The sequence below is a fragment of the Platichthys flesus genome, chromosome 22 (assembly GCF_949316205.1).
Source record: "Platichthys flesus chromosome 22, fPlaFle2.1, whole genome shotgun sequence".
NCBI classification, from domain to species: domain Eukaryota; kingdom Metazoa; phylum Chordata; class Actinopteri; order Pleuronectiformes; family Pleuronectidae; genus Platichthys; species Platichthys flesus.
Window position 1 is genome coordinate 1783927 of NC_084966.1, and position 15299 is coordinate 1799225.

The window sequence follows — 15299 nt, forward strand, 5'->3', positions numbered from 1 at the left end:
GACTGAAGCATTTTTCCTATTTATAGATTGATAGTCGGTGAAAGTCGATTGAAAGAACGAGAGAGTGAGACATCCTGGCGTGTTGAGGATCTTTGTGAAGACGGAAGATTCTATTACATCATTGGGCTCCACATGGCGCCCCCTGGTGGTGTGTCTAGCACCCTAAGGTTTTTAATACAGACAAAGTAACTTCATCCAAGTGACAACACTATAAAATTAAATTCAATATTCTGCTATTGCACAAGACGTATCTCAAAATGATGAATTAAAATTTCCGGCTTCGTGACTCGAGTGTCAATGACAGAATATTCTTTCTGTTTTCATCCTTGAGTCAAACTTTGAAGTGTTCGTGAACTTTTTTTGTCCAAGATGTGAAATTACAGGGAGAGAGTGTAGTACAGAAACTAATACTGACCTGTCTCACATGTGGGATTTAAAACATACAGGCTATTTGTGGACATGTGGACGAGACAGCAGCGTGACCACAGGACACACACACACACACACTTAGAGAGGTGGACATTTTCTTCAGCAGAAACCAGATGTTTCATGTTTCTCGAGGGGAGCAGCTGTCCATCCAGGTCCTCATTGGTAAAGTCATGAAATTCAATGTGATTGTGCGTATGTGTCACTTGTGTGTTTTCTAAAGCAACACATATTAAACCCCCCTTGAAGATAGCTGCTGAAAGGGGTCATTTGTTTTTCTAGCTGATTTATCACGTGACAGGAAGCAGCAGGCCCACAATGACCAGGTGAACACACGCACACACAGACACACAAACACCACATGCCATATTCTCTTACCCACCACCTGCATTATTCAACACGAGTGTGAAAGCAAACTCCTGAAGCTCCTCACTGAGACGACAAACACAAGCTCCAGTGTTGGTTTCTCTGTTTTTCTGCTCTAACACTGAAATGTTTGCCGCAGCCACTAAGAACTTTGTGAAGCAGGTGGGAGACACCGGGAGGTTGATCCCCGTCCCGAGCCTGAGCGAGGCCGACCGGTACCAGCCGCTCAGCCTGGTCACGAGGAAGAGGAAGAGGCACCTGTGGAAGAAGAACAAGTTCGCGTCCACGGCCTTCTCCCTGAAGGACATCCTGGTGGGAGAGAAGGAGATCACAGCAGGTATGTGAAGAAGACACAGGGATCAGGGTCTGTGAGAGGATCAGGATCAAAGTTTAGCCTCACATATTAATTTAGGCTTTTTAAAAAAAAAAGTATGGAAGAAAGACTCCATCAAATTCAAATATTCCAATACTATTTCATGGTTTGGAGTTTTATTTGTGGGAGAAACTCGATTAGATGTGAAATAGTGTGAAGGGTTGAATTCAGGCTAATTTTAAATAATATTGGCAGTAATATTTTCACATTAAATCTGTATAAAAAGACAAAGAGTTTCTTTATCTTTTACTAAAAGTGTTTCTGATATTGTCAAACTGCTCCTTTCTATTTCCTGATTCATTGTTGTTTAGTATTTAAAATAAATTTGATGAGGTGGATTTAAAAGGCATCTCTCCAGGCACCACAGTCCGTAGTGTAAATTAGAATTTTAGTAAATCTACTTGGTTCCATTCCCAACATATCTTTTTTATAACTTCACAGGCGTCTCGTCCTATCAGCTCCTGAACTACGAGGACAAATCGGACGTGGCCCTCAACGGCCGCCTGGGGAACCACATCATCAACGACGTGGGCTTCAACATCAGCGGCTCGGACTCGGTGGCCGTCAAGGCCTCGTTCGGCATCGTGACCAAACACGAGCTGGAGGTGCCCACGCTGCTGCGGGAGCTCAACTCCAGGTATCCCAGCATGCACTGCAGCTGTCAAACCATCACGATATCACCTCAGATATGGATTCATCTGCATCTTAACAATCTTACAAAACGTATTTTCCTGCATGTAGATTCGATTTTTTCAGATTTTGATGTTTACTCCTGTGACGTTATTTGTGACCTCTGACCTCTGCATGACAGAGGGAACATGAGAGGGGGGGTTTTCTCTGTGTGGATGAATAAATGATTGTGTTACCCGACACTGACACACTCATAGTCTGAAGGTGTTTTACATGATTGGTGTCAGATGCGTCCAAAGAGCAGAGATCAGAGTTTAACAGTTTGTTTCCTCTCAGGAAAGTGGACCTGGATCACTGCCTGGTCCGTCAGTCCAAGGAGAGCCGGCGCTGCGTCCTCTGCGTGGTCGTGGAGAGCATCCGCACCACGCGGCAGTGCTCCCTCACCGTCCACGCCGGGATGAGAGGGACCACCATGAGGGTAGAGTCCTCAGCTCCAAGAAGAGACTCACTCTGCTCGGGTTCAGGTTGATGGGTTTAATTTGTGTCGTCACAGTTTCAGATCGACGACGGGAGGAACCCCAGAGGTCGAGACAAGGCCATCGTCATCCCGGCTCACACCACCATCGCCTACAGCATCTGCCAGCTGTTTGTTCGCCTGGACGGCCGGCTCGGTACAACAACACACACACAAATACACAATCGTTAAACTGTGTCTCACAGGAAACAGAGCAGGTTTAATAGTATATATAATATTTAGTAGCATCTGAGTCAGAACCAAAAGCTGTTTTCTAATGTTTCTTCTCCTGTCAGATATTTGTGTTGCTCCTGAGTCTCAGGGCGGATTTGAGCGGGAGCAGATCCGGGAGCAGCTCGGAGGCTACATCGGTCACTTCTCTATGGGTCGACTGCGCCGCTTCCTGTCCGGGATCATCTACGGGAACCCCTTCAGAGCAGGTACGATGAAAAACCTCTGCTGCACGATGAAGTACTGTTGCAAGGCTTTCTCCTAACCTATCTCATCTGCAGACGACCAGACGTTTGAGGAGCTCACCCACTCCGACACCTACATGGACGACATGGTGACGGACTACTACGAGAAAGCCGCCAGCATGACGGACGTGTCCACCACCTACCTGAGGGAAAGCACCCACCCACGGGTCAACCTCCTCAAGCACAACATCCCGAAGGGCCCCTGCGCGCTGTGCGGCATGGGGAACCAGCGGCGGGAAACCGTGTACGGCTGCTTGGAGTGCTCGACCGGAGGCCAGAAGTACGTCCGCCTGCACGTGGTGCCCTGCTTTGACCTTTGGCACAAAACGCTTCGGTGAAGAAGAGGAGTTCTGACAAGTGGGAGCAGCTTGATTCAGATTCTACAAGCGTCACTGTTTACCGTGCTGTTTTTTCAGATGTTTGAATAAAAACCATGAAAACTGGACATTGAAACATCCGTGAACCAACATCAGTAAAAGATCTGAACTCCATTTGGTCTCTCACTTTTATCCAGTGTCGATTTTCCATTTGACCTCTGCCCCCGGCCCAGTTTCTCACGTGTGCCGGATGATTAATTATTCAGTAAGAGTTTTAAAAATGGACCCGAGGGATCGTGTGAAGAAAGAATGACCTGGTTTTGATTTAGGCTGGTTTATGAACCTTGATAATCTGAATAGACCTCACAGTTTAGGTCTATAATGAATGAGCATTCATTTAAGATGGAAGTTATTCTTCTTTATCCATGTGATTGAAAATGTGAAAATTAAAACAAATAACAACAAAGTTGTATTATGATATTCTGTGTGTTTTTAAGGGTATTTATACTATTTTTAAAAGGTATAAATATTTTTTTAAAGTTCTATGTTGTGTTTATATATTACTTTAATTGTATTGTTATTTAGTATTTAAATATATTTAAGAAAGTAGCTTTTCTTATGAGAAAAGAATGGTGCTTCATCTTTGACTCGTTTCTCCTCCCCGCCGCCTGAGGGCGCTGTCTCGTGTGTTTCCGCCCCGCTCCAGCCGGAAGTGTAAAGTGTCAACACAACCGAAACACGTGTGGAGGCAGAAGAAGAAGAAGCATGTGTCACAGCAGGACTTTTATTCTGACGATTCAATGATTCAATGATTCAAAGATAAACAGAAGAGAAACGCTGCGAGTTTAAGGAACATTTATCAAAATGAAGTTCGCGTACAGGGTGAGTAGCTGTCTGTTAGCTGCTGTTAGCCACTGGGAGCTAACTCCACAGCATCGAACGTATGGGAGGCTACTTTCAGAATTAGCTAAAATCCAGATGTTCTTGTTTATCGCTACTGTAAATAAACCGCTCGTCACATTTTAAAGTTAAACTCTGAGTTGTTAGCTTTCAAACTAAAGTTCGGCTGCTTGTTTACATGATTTCATTAATGTTTCAATGTGTTCCTGGTTTATTTTTCCTTCCCAAACAGGAAGTTCTGCGTGATCTAATCAATGATCCTGTGTGTGTGTGTGTTTTTTGTAGTTTTCGAATCTGCTCGGTGCAGTTTATCGTCAGGGAAACTTGAGCTTCTCCAAAGATGGAAACGCTGTGATCAGTCCGGTCGGAAACAGAGTCTCAGTCTTCGACCTGAAGAAGTAAGTCACAGAATAACACAAAACATGGAGGAAGGTCAACGCTGTCATGTGTGAATATGTGCTTTAAGACGTCAGAAAACCAAAATAACATGAAATGTTCTGTTTGTCTTCCAGCAACACGTCTGAGACGTTGCCCATCTCCACCTCTAAGAACATCACGTGTGTGGGCGTCTCTCCTGATGGAAGCGTGGCCATAGTGGTGGACGAAGGTGAGAGAGCAGAATCCCACCTGTTGTGTGATGTCTAATGAAGAGAACTTAGAGCAGGAGTTTGATTCCTACATGAATGTAAATGTGTTTGTGTCCAGATGGAGCAGCCCTGTTGGTCAGTCTGGTCACCCGAGCCGTCCTCCATCATTTCCACTTTCACAAGCCGGTGAACAGCATCCGGTTCTCACCCGACGGCAGGTGAGGAGGAACTTTTCCTTTTGGCTTCTCCTAATTAATTTAATACAGTTTTCTGAGACATTCATCAACAGAACGATGCTGAACTTTGTCTTTTTCTGTCTCAGGAAGTTTGTTGTGACGAAGGACAACGTAGCTCTGATGTACCACGCTCCCGGGAAGCAGCGCAAGTTCAACGCCTTCGTGTTGGACAAGAGCTACTACGGCCCGTACGATGAAACCACCTGCATCGACTGGACGGACGACTCCAAGTGAGGACGGGGTCAAGCAGGTTGACGGACATTCAAGCAACGAGCTGAGTTAAAATGTGGAAATGGTTTGTTTCCCCTCAGGTGTTTCGTGGTGGGCAGCAAAGACATGTCCACGTGGGTGTTCGGTGCCGAGCGCTGGGCCAACCTCATCTACTACTCGCTGGGAGGACACAAGGACATGATCGTGGGCTGCTTCTTCGAGAAGGACAGTCTGGATGTGAGTCTTCTTTCTTCCTTCCATTACTTTACATAAAATAGTAGATAAGAAAACACGGATAAACTTAAATCTGTGTTTCCAGTTGTACACGGTGAGCCAGGACGGGACGCTGTGTGTGTGGGAGAGCGACACCGAGCTGGATGGCCTGGTCCTGAAGAAGAGCCGGGACAAACCCGAGCCCCTGAGGCAACGAGAGGAGGGAGAAGAGGAGGAGGAGGAGAGGCTGGAAGGAGAAGAGGGAGAGGTCATCAGAGGGAAAGCTGGACCCCCCATAGAGAATACCAAGAACGTTCGATACAAGCAGAGGAGCAAGTAAGAAGCCACAGATTGATTTTGGCTGGAGAGTTTAGAGGAAGAATTGAAAAGAGTTTAGAGGAAGAATTGAATACGCCTCCTTCCTTTAATGTATGTTATTCTCCATCTGCAGACACTTCTTCAACAAGGAGGGAGATTTTAACAACTTGACCGCGGCCGCGTACCACAAGCCCACTCACATCCTGGTCACTGGTTTCGCCTCCGGTATCTTCCACCTGCACGAACTCCCAGAATTCAACCTGATTCACTCCCTCAGGTGAGAGAAACGTCGGCTCGGCTGAAAACCGAGATCTTGGTTTTCAGCTGCAAAAAGAATGAATCTTTTTACTATTATAGTTTTTATTTGAGATTTAAACAGGATCATGTGATCAATCTCCTGCAGCGAGTTTGACTTTTTGAATGTTTATTTCTCTTCAGTATTTCAGATCAGAGAATTGCTTCAGTGGCCATAAACAGCTCTGGAGACTGGATCGGCTTTGGATGCTCAGGTGAGAAGTCGGTCTGTGTCTCTGGGTCTGTGCTGCAGGGACTCGTGGTTTCCTGCTGCAGCAACTGACTGATGGTCTGATTGTTTCAGGGATGGGTCAGCTGCTGGTGTGGGAGTGGCAGAGCGAGTCGTACGTCTTCAAGCAGCAGGGACACTTCAACAACATGGCGTCCCTGGCCTACTCTCCGGACGGGCAGTACGTCGCGACCGGAGGCGACGACGGAAAAGTGAGTTCAACACGTCCTCCAGTCTGACCCCCAGTAAAGCAGTGAAGAGTCTTTGTTTCTGACATCAGCCTCAATTTCCTTTCCTCAGGTCAAAGTGTGGAACACCAACAGCGGCCTCTGCTTCGTCACCTTCACCGAGCACAGCAGCAGCGTCACCAACGTCACCTTCACCTCCAGCGGCTTCGTCATCGTCAGCGCTTCCCTGGACGGGACGGTGCGAGCCTTCGACCTGCACAGGTGAGCTACCGCTGCGTCCAGGGTTTGACAGAGAGGGACACCGGGGGAAGGACAATGTGTTTGTGTGACGTCTGCGCTTCGCTCGTGTGTGATCTACAGGTACAGAAACTTCCGGACGTTCACCTCGCCCCGGCCGGCGCAGTTCTCCACCCTGGCGGTCGACAGCAGCGGAGAGCTGGTGTGCGCCGGAGCCCAGGACTCGTTTGAGATCTTCCTGTGGTCCATGCAGACCGGCCGACTGCTGGAGGTATTCACACACTCACAAACACACATAACCTTTAGATAATGTGTGTGTATCATCTGCCTCATCGCCTTCCTGCCTGTGGCTGCTCAGGTGCTCGGGGGTCACGAGGGTCCAGTCAGCTGCTTGTGCTTCAGTCCCGTGCAGTCCATCCTGGCCAGTGCCTCGTGGGATCGCACCGTGCGGCTGTGGGACATGCTGGACAGCTGGCAGGTCAAGGAGACGCTTCACCTCACGTCTGACGGTAAACAATCCACTGGAGGACAAACCTGTTTAGATGTTTCACTGGACTGAACTGTGCTTTTACCATTTAGCCACAAGAGGGCACCAAAGTCTGCAAAGTTTTTTAGTACTGCGTCTTGGCTCCTGGGAGAGTTAATTAAACAAAGTGTTGTGATATCTCTGCTTTAAGGGACCAAACATCTGTAACTTATTTTATTTTATTAATTTTCAGTTCTTTAACATGTTAGAAGTAAGTATGTTTTCGATGTTCCCCCTCAGGCTTGTCGGTGACGTATCGCCCTGACGGTCAGGAGTTGGCCGTGACCTCTCTGAACGGGGAGATCTCTTTCTGGAACTCTCAAAACGCCACGCAGACCGGCTCCATCGCCGGACGCCACGACCTGGAGATGGGCCGCAAAGAGACGGACAAAATCACAGCCAAGCAGTCCGCCAAGGGCAAGTGAGTCTCAACATCTGCCTCCAGCTGCGTTCCGGTTTGGTTGTTTTGTTGGATTAGTCTTTGATTCGGGTTGTGTGCTCAATTCTCATATTGCCCAAAGGTCCTTCACGTGTGTGTGCTACTCTGCGGACGGGGAGTCGGTGTTAGCCGGAGGTCAGTCCAAGTTTGTCTGCATCTACAACGTGAAGGAGACGATGCTCATGAAGAAGTTTGAAATCTCCTGCAACTTGTCCTTCGATGCCATGGAGGTAAAAAATCCAACATCCAGAGATAAAGTGACCACACACAATGCTGTCGGGTTATTAAAATGTGGTTTGGTCATTTGAAAAGAGTCTGTGATGTTGATGCTCTAGCAAAAACTTTTCCTGATTTACCTGCAGGAGTTCCTGGACAGGCGGAAGATGACAGAGTTCGGCAGCCTGGCTCTGGTGGACGAGGGAGCAGGGGACGGAGACGGCGTCAACATCAGCCTCCCGGGAGTCAGGAAAGGTGTGACGCCTCCTCCAGCAAGGAAAAGAATCATTAATCACTCCAATCCGATGTGGAGGGATCTCTGTTAAACTTGTATATCTCTGCTCTCTCTGTTTTTTAAGGCGACATGAGTTCTCGCCACTTCAAGCCAGAGATCAAAGTCAGCTCGCTGCGCTTCTCTCCTACTGGTAGGTGGCGGAATTGCAACTTCCCCTGCAGCAGATCCAGGCGCCGCTGTCATGTGTTTTACTAAAGTGGCTCCATCTTCTCTCAGGTCGCAGCTGGGCGGCCACCACCACCGAGGGCCTACTCGTCTACTCCCTGGATGGTTCTATAGTGTTTGACCCCTACGACCTGGACCTGGACGTGACCCCGGCCAGCATACGCAAGCAGCTGCGGCTCCAGGAGTGGACGTCGGCCATCGTCCTGGCGTTCAGACTCAATGAGAAGGCTCTGAAGCTGGAGGTGTTGGAGACGGTGCCACACGAGCAGAGTGAGTGAACCCTTCTTCAAACACTTCACTTCATCCTAAAGCTGAAAATGCCTGATCGCTCGTGTTTGTCTGTGTCCTTCAGTCGCGGTGGTTTGCAGTTCACTTCCAGACATTTACGTGGAGAAGCTCCTCGGGTTCGTGGCAACGTGTTTGGAGAAGTCGGGTCACCTGCAGTTCTACATGGCCTGGGCCCAGAACCTGCTCATGCTGCACGGACAGAAACTCAAGAACAGGTCTGAAGAATGTTGTGAAAGATTTAAATGCAACTCTATGTATGATTAACTGAGCAACAGCGCCCTCTGCAGCCACACACAAGTATTTATTCTGCTGTACAAGCGATGAAGTGGTTGCTTTAGTTCTGTTTCGACTCCATTCTGACTGGTTTTCTTGGGTTTGCAGGTCAGGAGCATTACTGCCAACTCTCCAGGCGCTGCAGAAGAGCATCCAGATCCACTTTGACAACCTGTCGAAACTGTGAGTCTCAACATTCCAGCTACTTAAACCTCTTCTGCCTCATTTTGAACCGAACAAACACAAGCAGAAGAATTAATAAACACAGAGATGAAAACACAATCTTGTGGTTGCAGAGTTTCATAACAGAGTGGCACTTCTTCCCTCACGCACTGAACAGAAACGCACAACACCAATAACATGTTATTCACACACACACTTATCCCTCAGTAACTGTTATTGTGTATTGTCTCTGTACAGGTGTGACTTCAACATGTACAACATCCGCTACGCTGAGGCCCTGTCGAAGCAGAGGGGTGTGAAGAGAGCAGCGGCATCGGAGGAGGAGGAGGAGGAGGAGGAGGAGGATGATGAAGGGCTGTCAGAGGGGATGAGCGAAGCCTCGTTTGAGGAGGCAGAGATGATTCTTTAGGCAGCGAGAGAAGAATATTGTTGGATTGTGAAAAAACATTGTAATTGTAAACAGTTTTTTAATAAATTCATATGTAAATGTAAATTGTTCATGTTTTCATTTGGCTTACACAGGTAATCAAGGTCTCTGTAGTGACACCTGTCTGTGTGGAGTTTCTAGCACATTCATCATTATCGTCATCGCTTGTTGTTCACATTTGATAAAGCCGGAAACACTCATATTAGATGTTTCCTGACTGCTTTGTTGCACCTGGTTGATGCTTCATGTTAAAGTGTAATTTATCAGAGGGAGTTTTAATCCTAAAAATCGAATTTTCGCAATATTTAGCACTTTGAATGCATCTAATGCTTTTGCAAATGGTGGTTATCTCCTGATTATTGCTGTGTTCGGTGTTTGCAAGTCGTTAAATATAAATTTAAAATGAAAGTAATATTTAAAGAGGATAAGCAGATTTAAACATTTCAATTTTGTAGTTTTCAATCAATTTGAATGAAATTTAGCTGAATTCCCCCAGAGCGAGTCAACTACGTTACCCGGCTGCCCTTGCGGCACCGGAGCGGAAGAGGCGGAGCTTTGGGGCAAAATGAGGGAAAATAGGAACATGTCCGAGTCTCCTTCTCAAGCGGGAAAAGAAACACCGGCGAAAAAACAGAAGCTGAGCAGCGACGAGAACAGTAACCCGGACGTGTCCGGAGACGAGAACGTGAGGAATCGAACCTGTGGTGTTTCTTACACGACTGACGGGCCGCTGTTAGCCGTGAGCCGGTTAGCATTGTGCTAAAGCAGCCGGGGTGCTAAGGCAGCTAGCTAGCAGCTTTGTTCCTCTCCCCTGGTTCCACACAGCTGCTCTGACGTGTCACGACTTTTAAATCCGCTCGAGCATCTTCACGCGCACGGATCGAGTTGTTTAAACAGACACCAGAACTTTGTGTGCAGATGTTCACGTGCAGAGGGAAGTTGGTGCTAGCAGCTAGTAGCTAGGTGCAGTGTGTTTCCTGCTGCAGCTGGGACACAGGTAGCAGCTGGGTTCAGGGAGGAGGAAGCAGAAGCACGTGTTTACTTTATTAATATATATATTAATGAATCTGTTGTTACAGTTTGAGTTCAAACAGACGAGCTGTTAAAGGCTCACGAGCTGTGTGACACACAGAAGTGCCTCAATGTTTGTGTTCACACAGTTTAACACGTGTAGTTAATGTGTCACATGCAAGTAAACACAGGGTCGAGAGCACGAGGACAGAAGTTAAACAGGAAGAAACAGAACTAAAGTAAAAACAAGGTGGAGAGATCTCACTGTAGGAAAGTCCAATATAAAACTACACACTCAAAGAAGCAGAGTGACAATAGTTGCATATGAAGTAACGACTAACACTGTGTGTGTTTGTAGTTACTGCACACGTGTGTTGTACTTAAAGCTGTAACACAGACAACCTGCCTCTAGTGTTAATGTGCTGGTATCACTATCATGTGTGAAGCATTTCAAACTGGTATCAAGGTGCTGGAGTCTGAACTGGTCTCGGTCTTTGCAGGATGATGCTGCCAGCGTGGAGAGCGGCACCACCGCAGAGCGCCCGGGTACGCCCACCAACACCGCCAACGCCCCGGGCAGGAAGAGCTGGAGGAAGGGCAAGTGGAAGTCCAAGAACTGCAGATACTCTTTCAAATGTGTCAACAGCCTGAGGGTACGTACACACACACCACACTGAGCCCAGGTTCCATCATCTCTTTACACTGTGACCCTGCTGATCCTCTCTTACTGGTTTCCACAGGAGGACCACGGCCAGCCGCTGTTTGGAGTCCAGTTCAACTGGCACAGCAAGGAGGGAGACCCCCTGGTGTTCGCCACCGTGGGGAGCAACAGGGTCAGTGACAACCTTATTCCTGTGAAGTTTCTCCAATACGTTTTGTTTGTTGTTCATAACTGACCAGTGTTTTCTTTTCTTCTCTAGGTAACTTTGTATGAATGTCACTCTCAGGGAGAAGTCCGCCTCCTGCAGTCGTACGTGGACGCAGACGTATCCTTTCTACTCCTCTTCTTCTGATTCATCCCAGTTTTCTGTCCACATGAGTCCTGGTTTTCATTTTCCACAGCTGTCATCTGTAAAACAAAGATGGGGAGACATACTTGGAATGTTTGCATGCTAGTTTCACAGTGTCTGGTGGATTTCCTTGATTCATGTGTGTCAAGGCAGAGGAGAACTTCTACACATGTGCCTGGACCTACGACACCAGCACCAGTCATCCCCTGCTGGCTGTGGCCGGCTCCCGTGGTATCATCCGGGTCATCAACCACATCACTATGCAGTGCATCAAGGTAACTTCACCTGGAACTCGCTCTCAGGGTCTGTGTGCTCAGTTTCTGTACCTGTGACTTATTTAACATGGATTTTATCATCAGAACTATAATCTACATATCATATCTTTAATTACACCTCTCGGTCACATCCAGCATTATGTAGGTCACGGAAACGCCATCAACGAGCTCAAGTTTCACCCGAGGGATCCAAATCTCCTCCTGTCTGTCAGCAAAGGTAAACACTTGACCATAACAATCATAAACAACATGTTTTCTAAGTGAAATTACATTTTAGAGGCTTTATGGACCTCATCTGAAAACTATAAATCCTCTGTCTCCTGCATTGTGGAGCAGGAGAGTCACTCTCAGTCTTGTGAGAGGGAGGGTAATGGTTTTATCACCATGTGATTCTCAGGTGGTTCTTTAATCGTGGGTCACTTCTGTGATAAGGTCACAAAGTTTAATCTTTCATTTTGTGATGTGACTCTAGATTGGGCACATTGAAGTTTCCTCAGCTAAAGAGTAGATCAACTAGATTCTTTCCTCTTTCCTCAGACCACGCCCTTCGTCTGTGGAACATTCAGACCGACACCTTAGTGGCAATATTCGGCGGCGTGGAAGGTCATCGAGACGAAGTCCTGAGCGCCGTGAGTGTTGTGCATCAACATGTGTTTGCTGATATGTAATTCTTTACTTTACAGAACCAACGTAACTGAAAGATGGTTTACAGTTTTATTAAAATGGTTTTTAAACTCTGCATTCGTTCCACTTTAGGATTTCGATCTCCTCGGTGAGAAGATCATGTCGTGTGGGATGGACCACTCCCTCAAACTGTGGAGGATCAATTCAGAGAGGATGCAGAAAGCCATTAGAGGATCTTATGAGTACAACCCATCGAAGACCAACAGGTAAACAATCATTCTTTTAGTGGTTTCTTGTCCTTTTTTACATCGTTTATCATGTTTTCATGATTTCAAATTAAATTTGTATTTTCTTCAGGCCGTTTGTGTCTCAGAAAATCCACTTCCCCGACTTCTCAACACGAGACATCCACAGGAACTACGTGGACTGTGTGCGGTGGCTGGGCGACCTTATTCTTTCAAAGGCAAGCAGATTTAATAAAGAGACAGATGACAATGACACTAAACAAAATCCGGTTGTGTATCTAGTTATGATCCTGAAAGTCTATCATGTCCTTCTTGTTTATCGTTGTCACTTTGTGTGTCCAGTCCTGTGAAAACGCCATTGTGTGCTGGAAGCCAGGGAAGATGGAGGACGACATCGATCACATCAAACCCAACGAGTCCAACGTGACGGTTCTGGGACGCTTCGATTACAGCCAGTGTGACATCTGGTACATGCGCTTCTCCATGGACTTCTGGCAGAAGGTCACACAGCTCAGTCTTATTTGTCTTTACATTTATGATCATGTCACTTTCTCTCTGACCCCGTGAGGAACCTTGAATGTTTACTGATGTTGCTTTGATGCTGATTGACAGATGCTGGCTTTGGGAAACCAGGTGGGGAAACTGTACGTGTGGGACCTTGAAGTGGAAGATCCGCACAAAGCCAAGTAAGTTCACAGCTTCTCTGTTTTAATCAAGGACACTCAAAGTGATCAGTGGTGCAAAAAAAAAAACTGTAAAGTCAGATCCACTTTACTTAGAACCATAAAAACATAAAGAAGTTCAGGAATGAAACAGTCTCCTTATGGAACCACACTTAAATCTGCTAGATCCAGATTTTTATTAGCACCAAGAAACACACGCTCATAAATATCTGTCTCCTATCAATTATTCTGAGAAATCCCTAAACTCACTATGTTATAGAAAGCAATTAAAGAAAGGTAATGATCTCCCTTCAACACTGAACGAGTTCTCTTTGGCCCACGACCCTTTGGCGGAGGTAGATTAAGTCTTAGACGTGAATAAAACAATTTAAGGAAACTTTATATAAACTGTTCCAAAGCTTTGAAGCTGCGACAGCAAGCAGACGAACGCTTTTAGCCCTCGGCCTCGACTAAGAGTGTCTGGAGTCCAGAGCAATAAACAAACCTGATACTCAATCCTGTACTTGACAGGGAGGAGAAGAGAGCGTTACAATAATCCATCACGATGATCCGGTTTAGAGCTCAATATTCAGACTAGCTAGAATAAAACCCCAACGTGACAGCGTCTTCTTTCTGGTCTCCAGGTGCATCACGCTGACTCTCCCCAAATGCATGTCGGCCATCCGGCAAACCAGCTTCAGCCGCGACAGCAGCATTTTGATCGCGGTGTGCGACGACGCTTCGATCTGGCGCTGGGATCGACAGCGCTGAGACTCGCGCATCAGAAAGAGAGAGAAAGAGAAATCATGGTTCCTGTTGCTTTTAACTTCCCCCGACATGTTGTACAGGTCGACGCCGCAAAACACAGGAAATGAACGTTTGGTCTCGGGTGTTTTCTGCGTTTTTTTTTCCTTCTTCTTATAAAAAAGAACCTGCTTTTCCCGAAGAGAGATCGGTCGAGTTTCCAGATTTCTAGGAAGTTTTCAGGACCAGGTCTGACCTGAGAACGAGGAACCAAACCCCCGAGACGTGTGAAGTCGGTTCCCTGCCATGAATACATGTTATGATTTCATATATTGACTTTATAGGAACAGTGATTATAACAGCAGAGCTTCCCCTCCTCTGTGTGCCTTCTTATTTCTATTATCAATAATTAATCAATAACACCTTCACCGGGAATCCAACTGAGTTTCTCCCCTGTTGGGCTGAAAAGCTGTGTTTGTTTTTTGCAGTGTACCACATTTACCATCAATAGTACAAAACAAAATGAAGACTTTTTATCCTGTTTTTTTTATCCTTATTCTGATGTTTCCTGTGTTTCTTTGTCTTTTTTGAACTCACACACACAAACAAACAATAACACACACACACTGACTGTTGTTGCATCATTTACAGTGTTTGTATTATAGTGACATTTGAAGCTTTATTAGGTTCAGTCAATAAAAGTGATTTTTGTAAATATTCACTCCAGAGTCACTTTGTATGGAGAAATTCCACTTTAGTTGAAGGGGGGTGGGGGGAGGGGCTAAGCTTTTTATTACAGTAGCAGCCAGGCTTTTAGTTTGGAAAGTTCCACAAAAATAAAAGCCCACACTGAAGGAAGGACAAGTTTTTTTTATCTCTGGAGATTGTGTATTTGAATTTACCTTAAATAAAACTTATTTTTCTACACATATTACGTTTGAATTCTTTTCCCCTCAAGGTTGAGTCTAATTTAATTTTCATGGACGGAGACACAGGAGTTTTCCATCATAAGCAAAACTAAATTTCAGTTTTTTGAAACTGGTGTGAAATTTCTCAAGTTAAATATGATTTTCGTGACGCTCTCCTGTGAATCGTCCTCAAGTCAAAAGTTTCTAAAGACTATAATGCAGGACGCCACAACCTTCTTGATTCAGAGCTGGATCCAGTTTCACTTCCGTCTCCTGTGCACTTCACCTGTTTATGGTCTTAATGACAATCCAGTGAAACTTGAATCATGTGATTAAAAGCTGTTCCGTCTGTCATGGTGACCCCCTCCTCATCCAACACCTCACACCCCACACTTTAGACACCGGAGCGCGCTCACTCGCTCTGCGCCTCACCGTTGCGCACCGTGCCATTGCGCATTGTGCCATTGCGCACGGCTCCGCGCTCCCCTCGTGTG

General features: G+C 46.3%; 3 protein-coding genes across 3 annotated transcripts; all 3 read left to right on the forward strand.

Moving 5' to 3' along the window:
* The first annotated feature begins 383 nt into the window (after positions 1–383).
* pjvk (pejvakin) lies at positions 384–3486 on the forward strand. Its single transcript, XM_062381005.1, has 6 exons — positions 384–1129; positions 1607–1802; positions 2132–2273; positions 2349–2466; positions 2606–2749; positions 2822–3486. Exons 1-6 carry the CDS (start codon positions 919–921, stop codon positions 3121–3123), a joined length of 1113 nt encoding a protein of 370 aa, XP_062236989.1. The 5' UTR covers positions 384–918; the 3' UTR covers positions 3124–3486.
* A 337-nt stretch (positions 3487–3823) lies between these two features.
* Positions 3824–9392, forward strand: pwp2h (PWP2 small subunit processome component). The gene is made up of 21 exons (XM_062381009.1): positions 3824–3984; positions 4288–4400; positions 4515–4609; positions 4708–4807; positions 4912–5055; positions 5137–5272; positions 5355–5584; positions 5700–5843; positions 6005–6075; positions 6165–6301; positions 6390–6538; positions 6638–6785; positions 6873–7023; positions 7281–7461; positions 7562–7709; positions 7842–7950; positions 8055–8120; positions 8207–8425; positions 8508–8658; positions 8825–8899; positions 9137–9392. Exons 1-21 carry the CDS (start codon positions 3967–3969, stop codon positions 9306–9308), a joined length of 2757 nt encoding a protein of 918 aa, XP_062236993.1. The 5' UTR covers positions 3824–3966; the 3' UTR covers positions 9309–9392.
* Positions 9393–9853: 461 nt separating this feature from the next.
* Positions 9854–14618, forward strand: eed (embryonic ectoderm development). The gene is made up of 12 exons (XM_062381079.1): positions 9854–10011; positions 10838–10990; positions 11078–11170; positions 11258–11323; positions 11497–11622; positions 11758–11839; positions 12160–12251; positions 12379–12512; positions 12604–12709; positions 12834–12992; positions 13104–13177; positions 13798–14618. The coding sequence occupies exons 1-12, from the start codon at positions 9892–9894 to the stop codon at positions 13922–13924; spliced, it is 1332 nt and encodes a 443-aa protein (XP_062237063.1). The 5' UTR covers positions 9854–9891; the 3' UTR covers positions 13925–14618.
* The last annotated feature ends 681 nt before the right edge of the window (positions 14619–15299 follow it).

Coding starts and splice junctions, on each gene's coding strand:
- pwp2h (XM_062381009.1), top strand. Junction 4,808..4,911: donor CGGTTCTCACCCGACGGCAG/GTGAGGAGGAAC, acceptor TTTCTGTCTCAG/GAAGTTTGTTGTGACGAAGG. Junction 8,900..9,136: donor TTTGACAACCTGTCGAAACT/GTGAGTCTCAAC, acceptor GTCTCTGTACAG/GTGTGACTTCAACATGTACA.
- pjvk (XM_062381005.1), top strand. CDS start 919: ATGTTTGCCGCAGCCACTAAGAACTTTGTGAAGCAGGTGGGAGACACC. Junction 2,274..2,348: donor TGAGAGGGACCACCATGAGG/GTAGAGTCCTCA, acceptor GTGTCGTCACAG/TTTCAGATCGACGACGGGAG. Junction 2,750..2,821: donor CGGGAACCCCTTCAGAGCAG/GTACGATGAAAA, acceptor TCTCATCTGCAG/ACGACCAGACGTTTGAGGAG.
- eed (XM_062381079.1), top strand. CDS start 9,892: ATGAGGGAAAATAGGAACATGTCCGAGTCTCCTTCTCAAGCGGGAAAA. Junction 11,840..12,159: donor CCTCCTGTCTGTCAGCAAAG/GTAAACACTTGA, acceptor CTCTTTCCTCAG/ACCACGCCCTTCGTCTGTGG. Junction 12,252..12,378: donor GAGACGAAGTCCTGAGCGCC/GTGAGTGTTGTG, acceptor GTTCCACTTTAG/GATTTCGATCTCCTCGGTGA.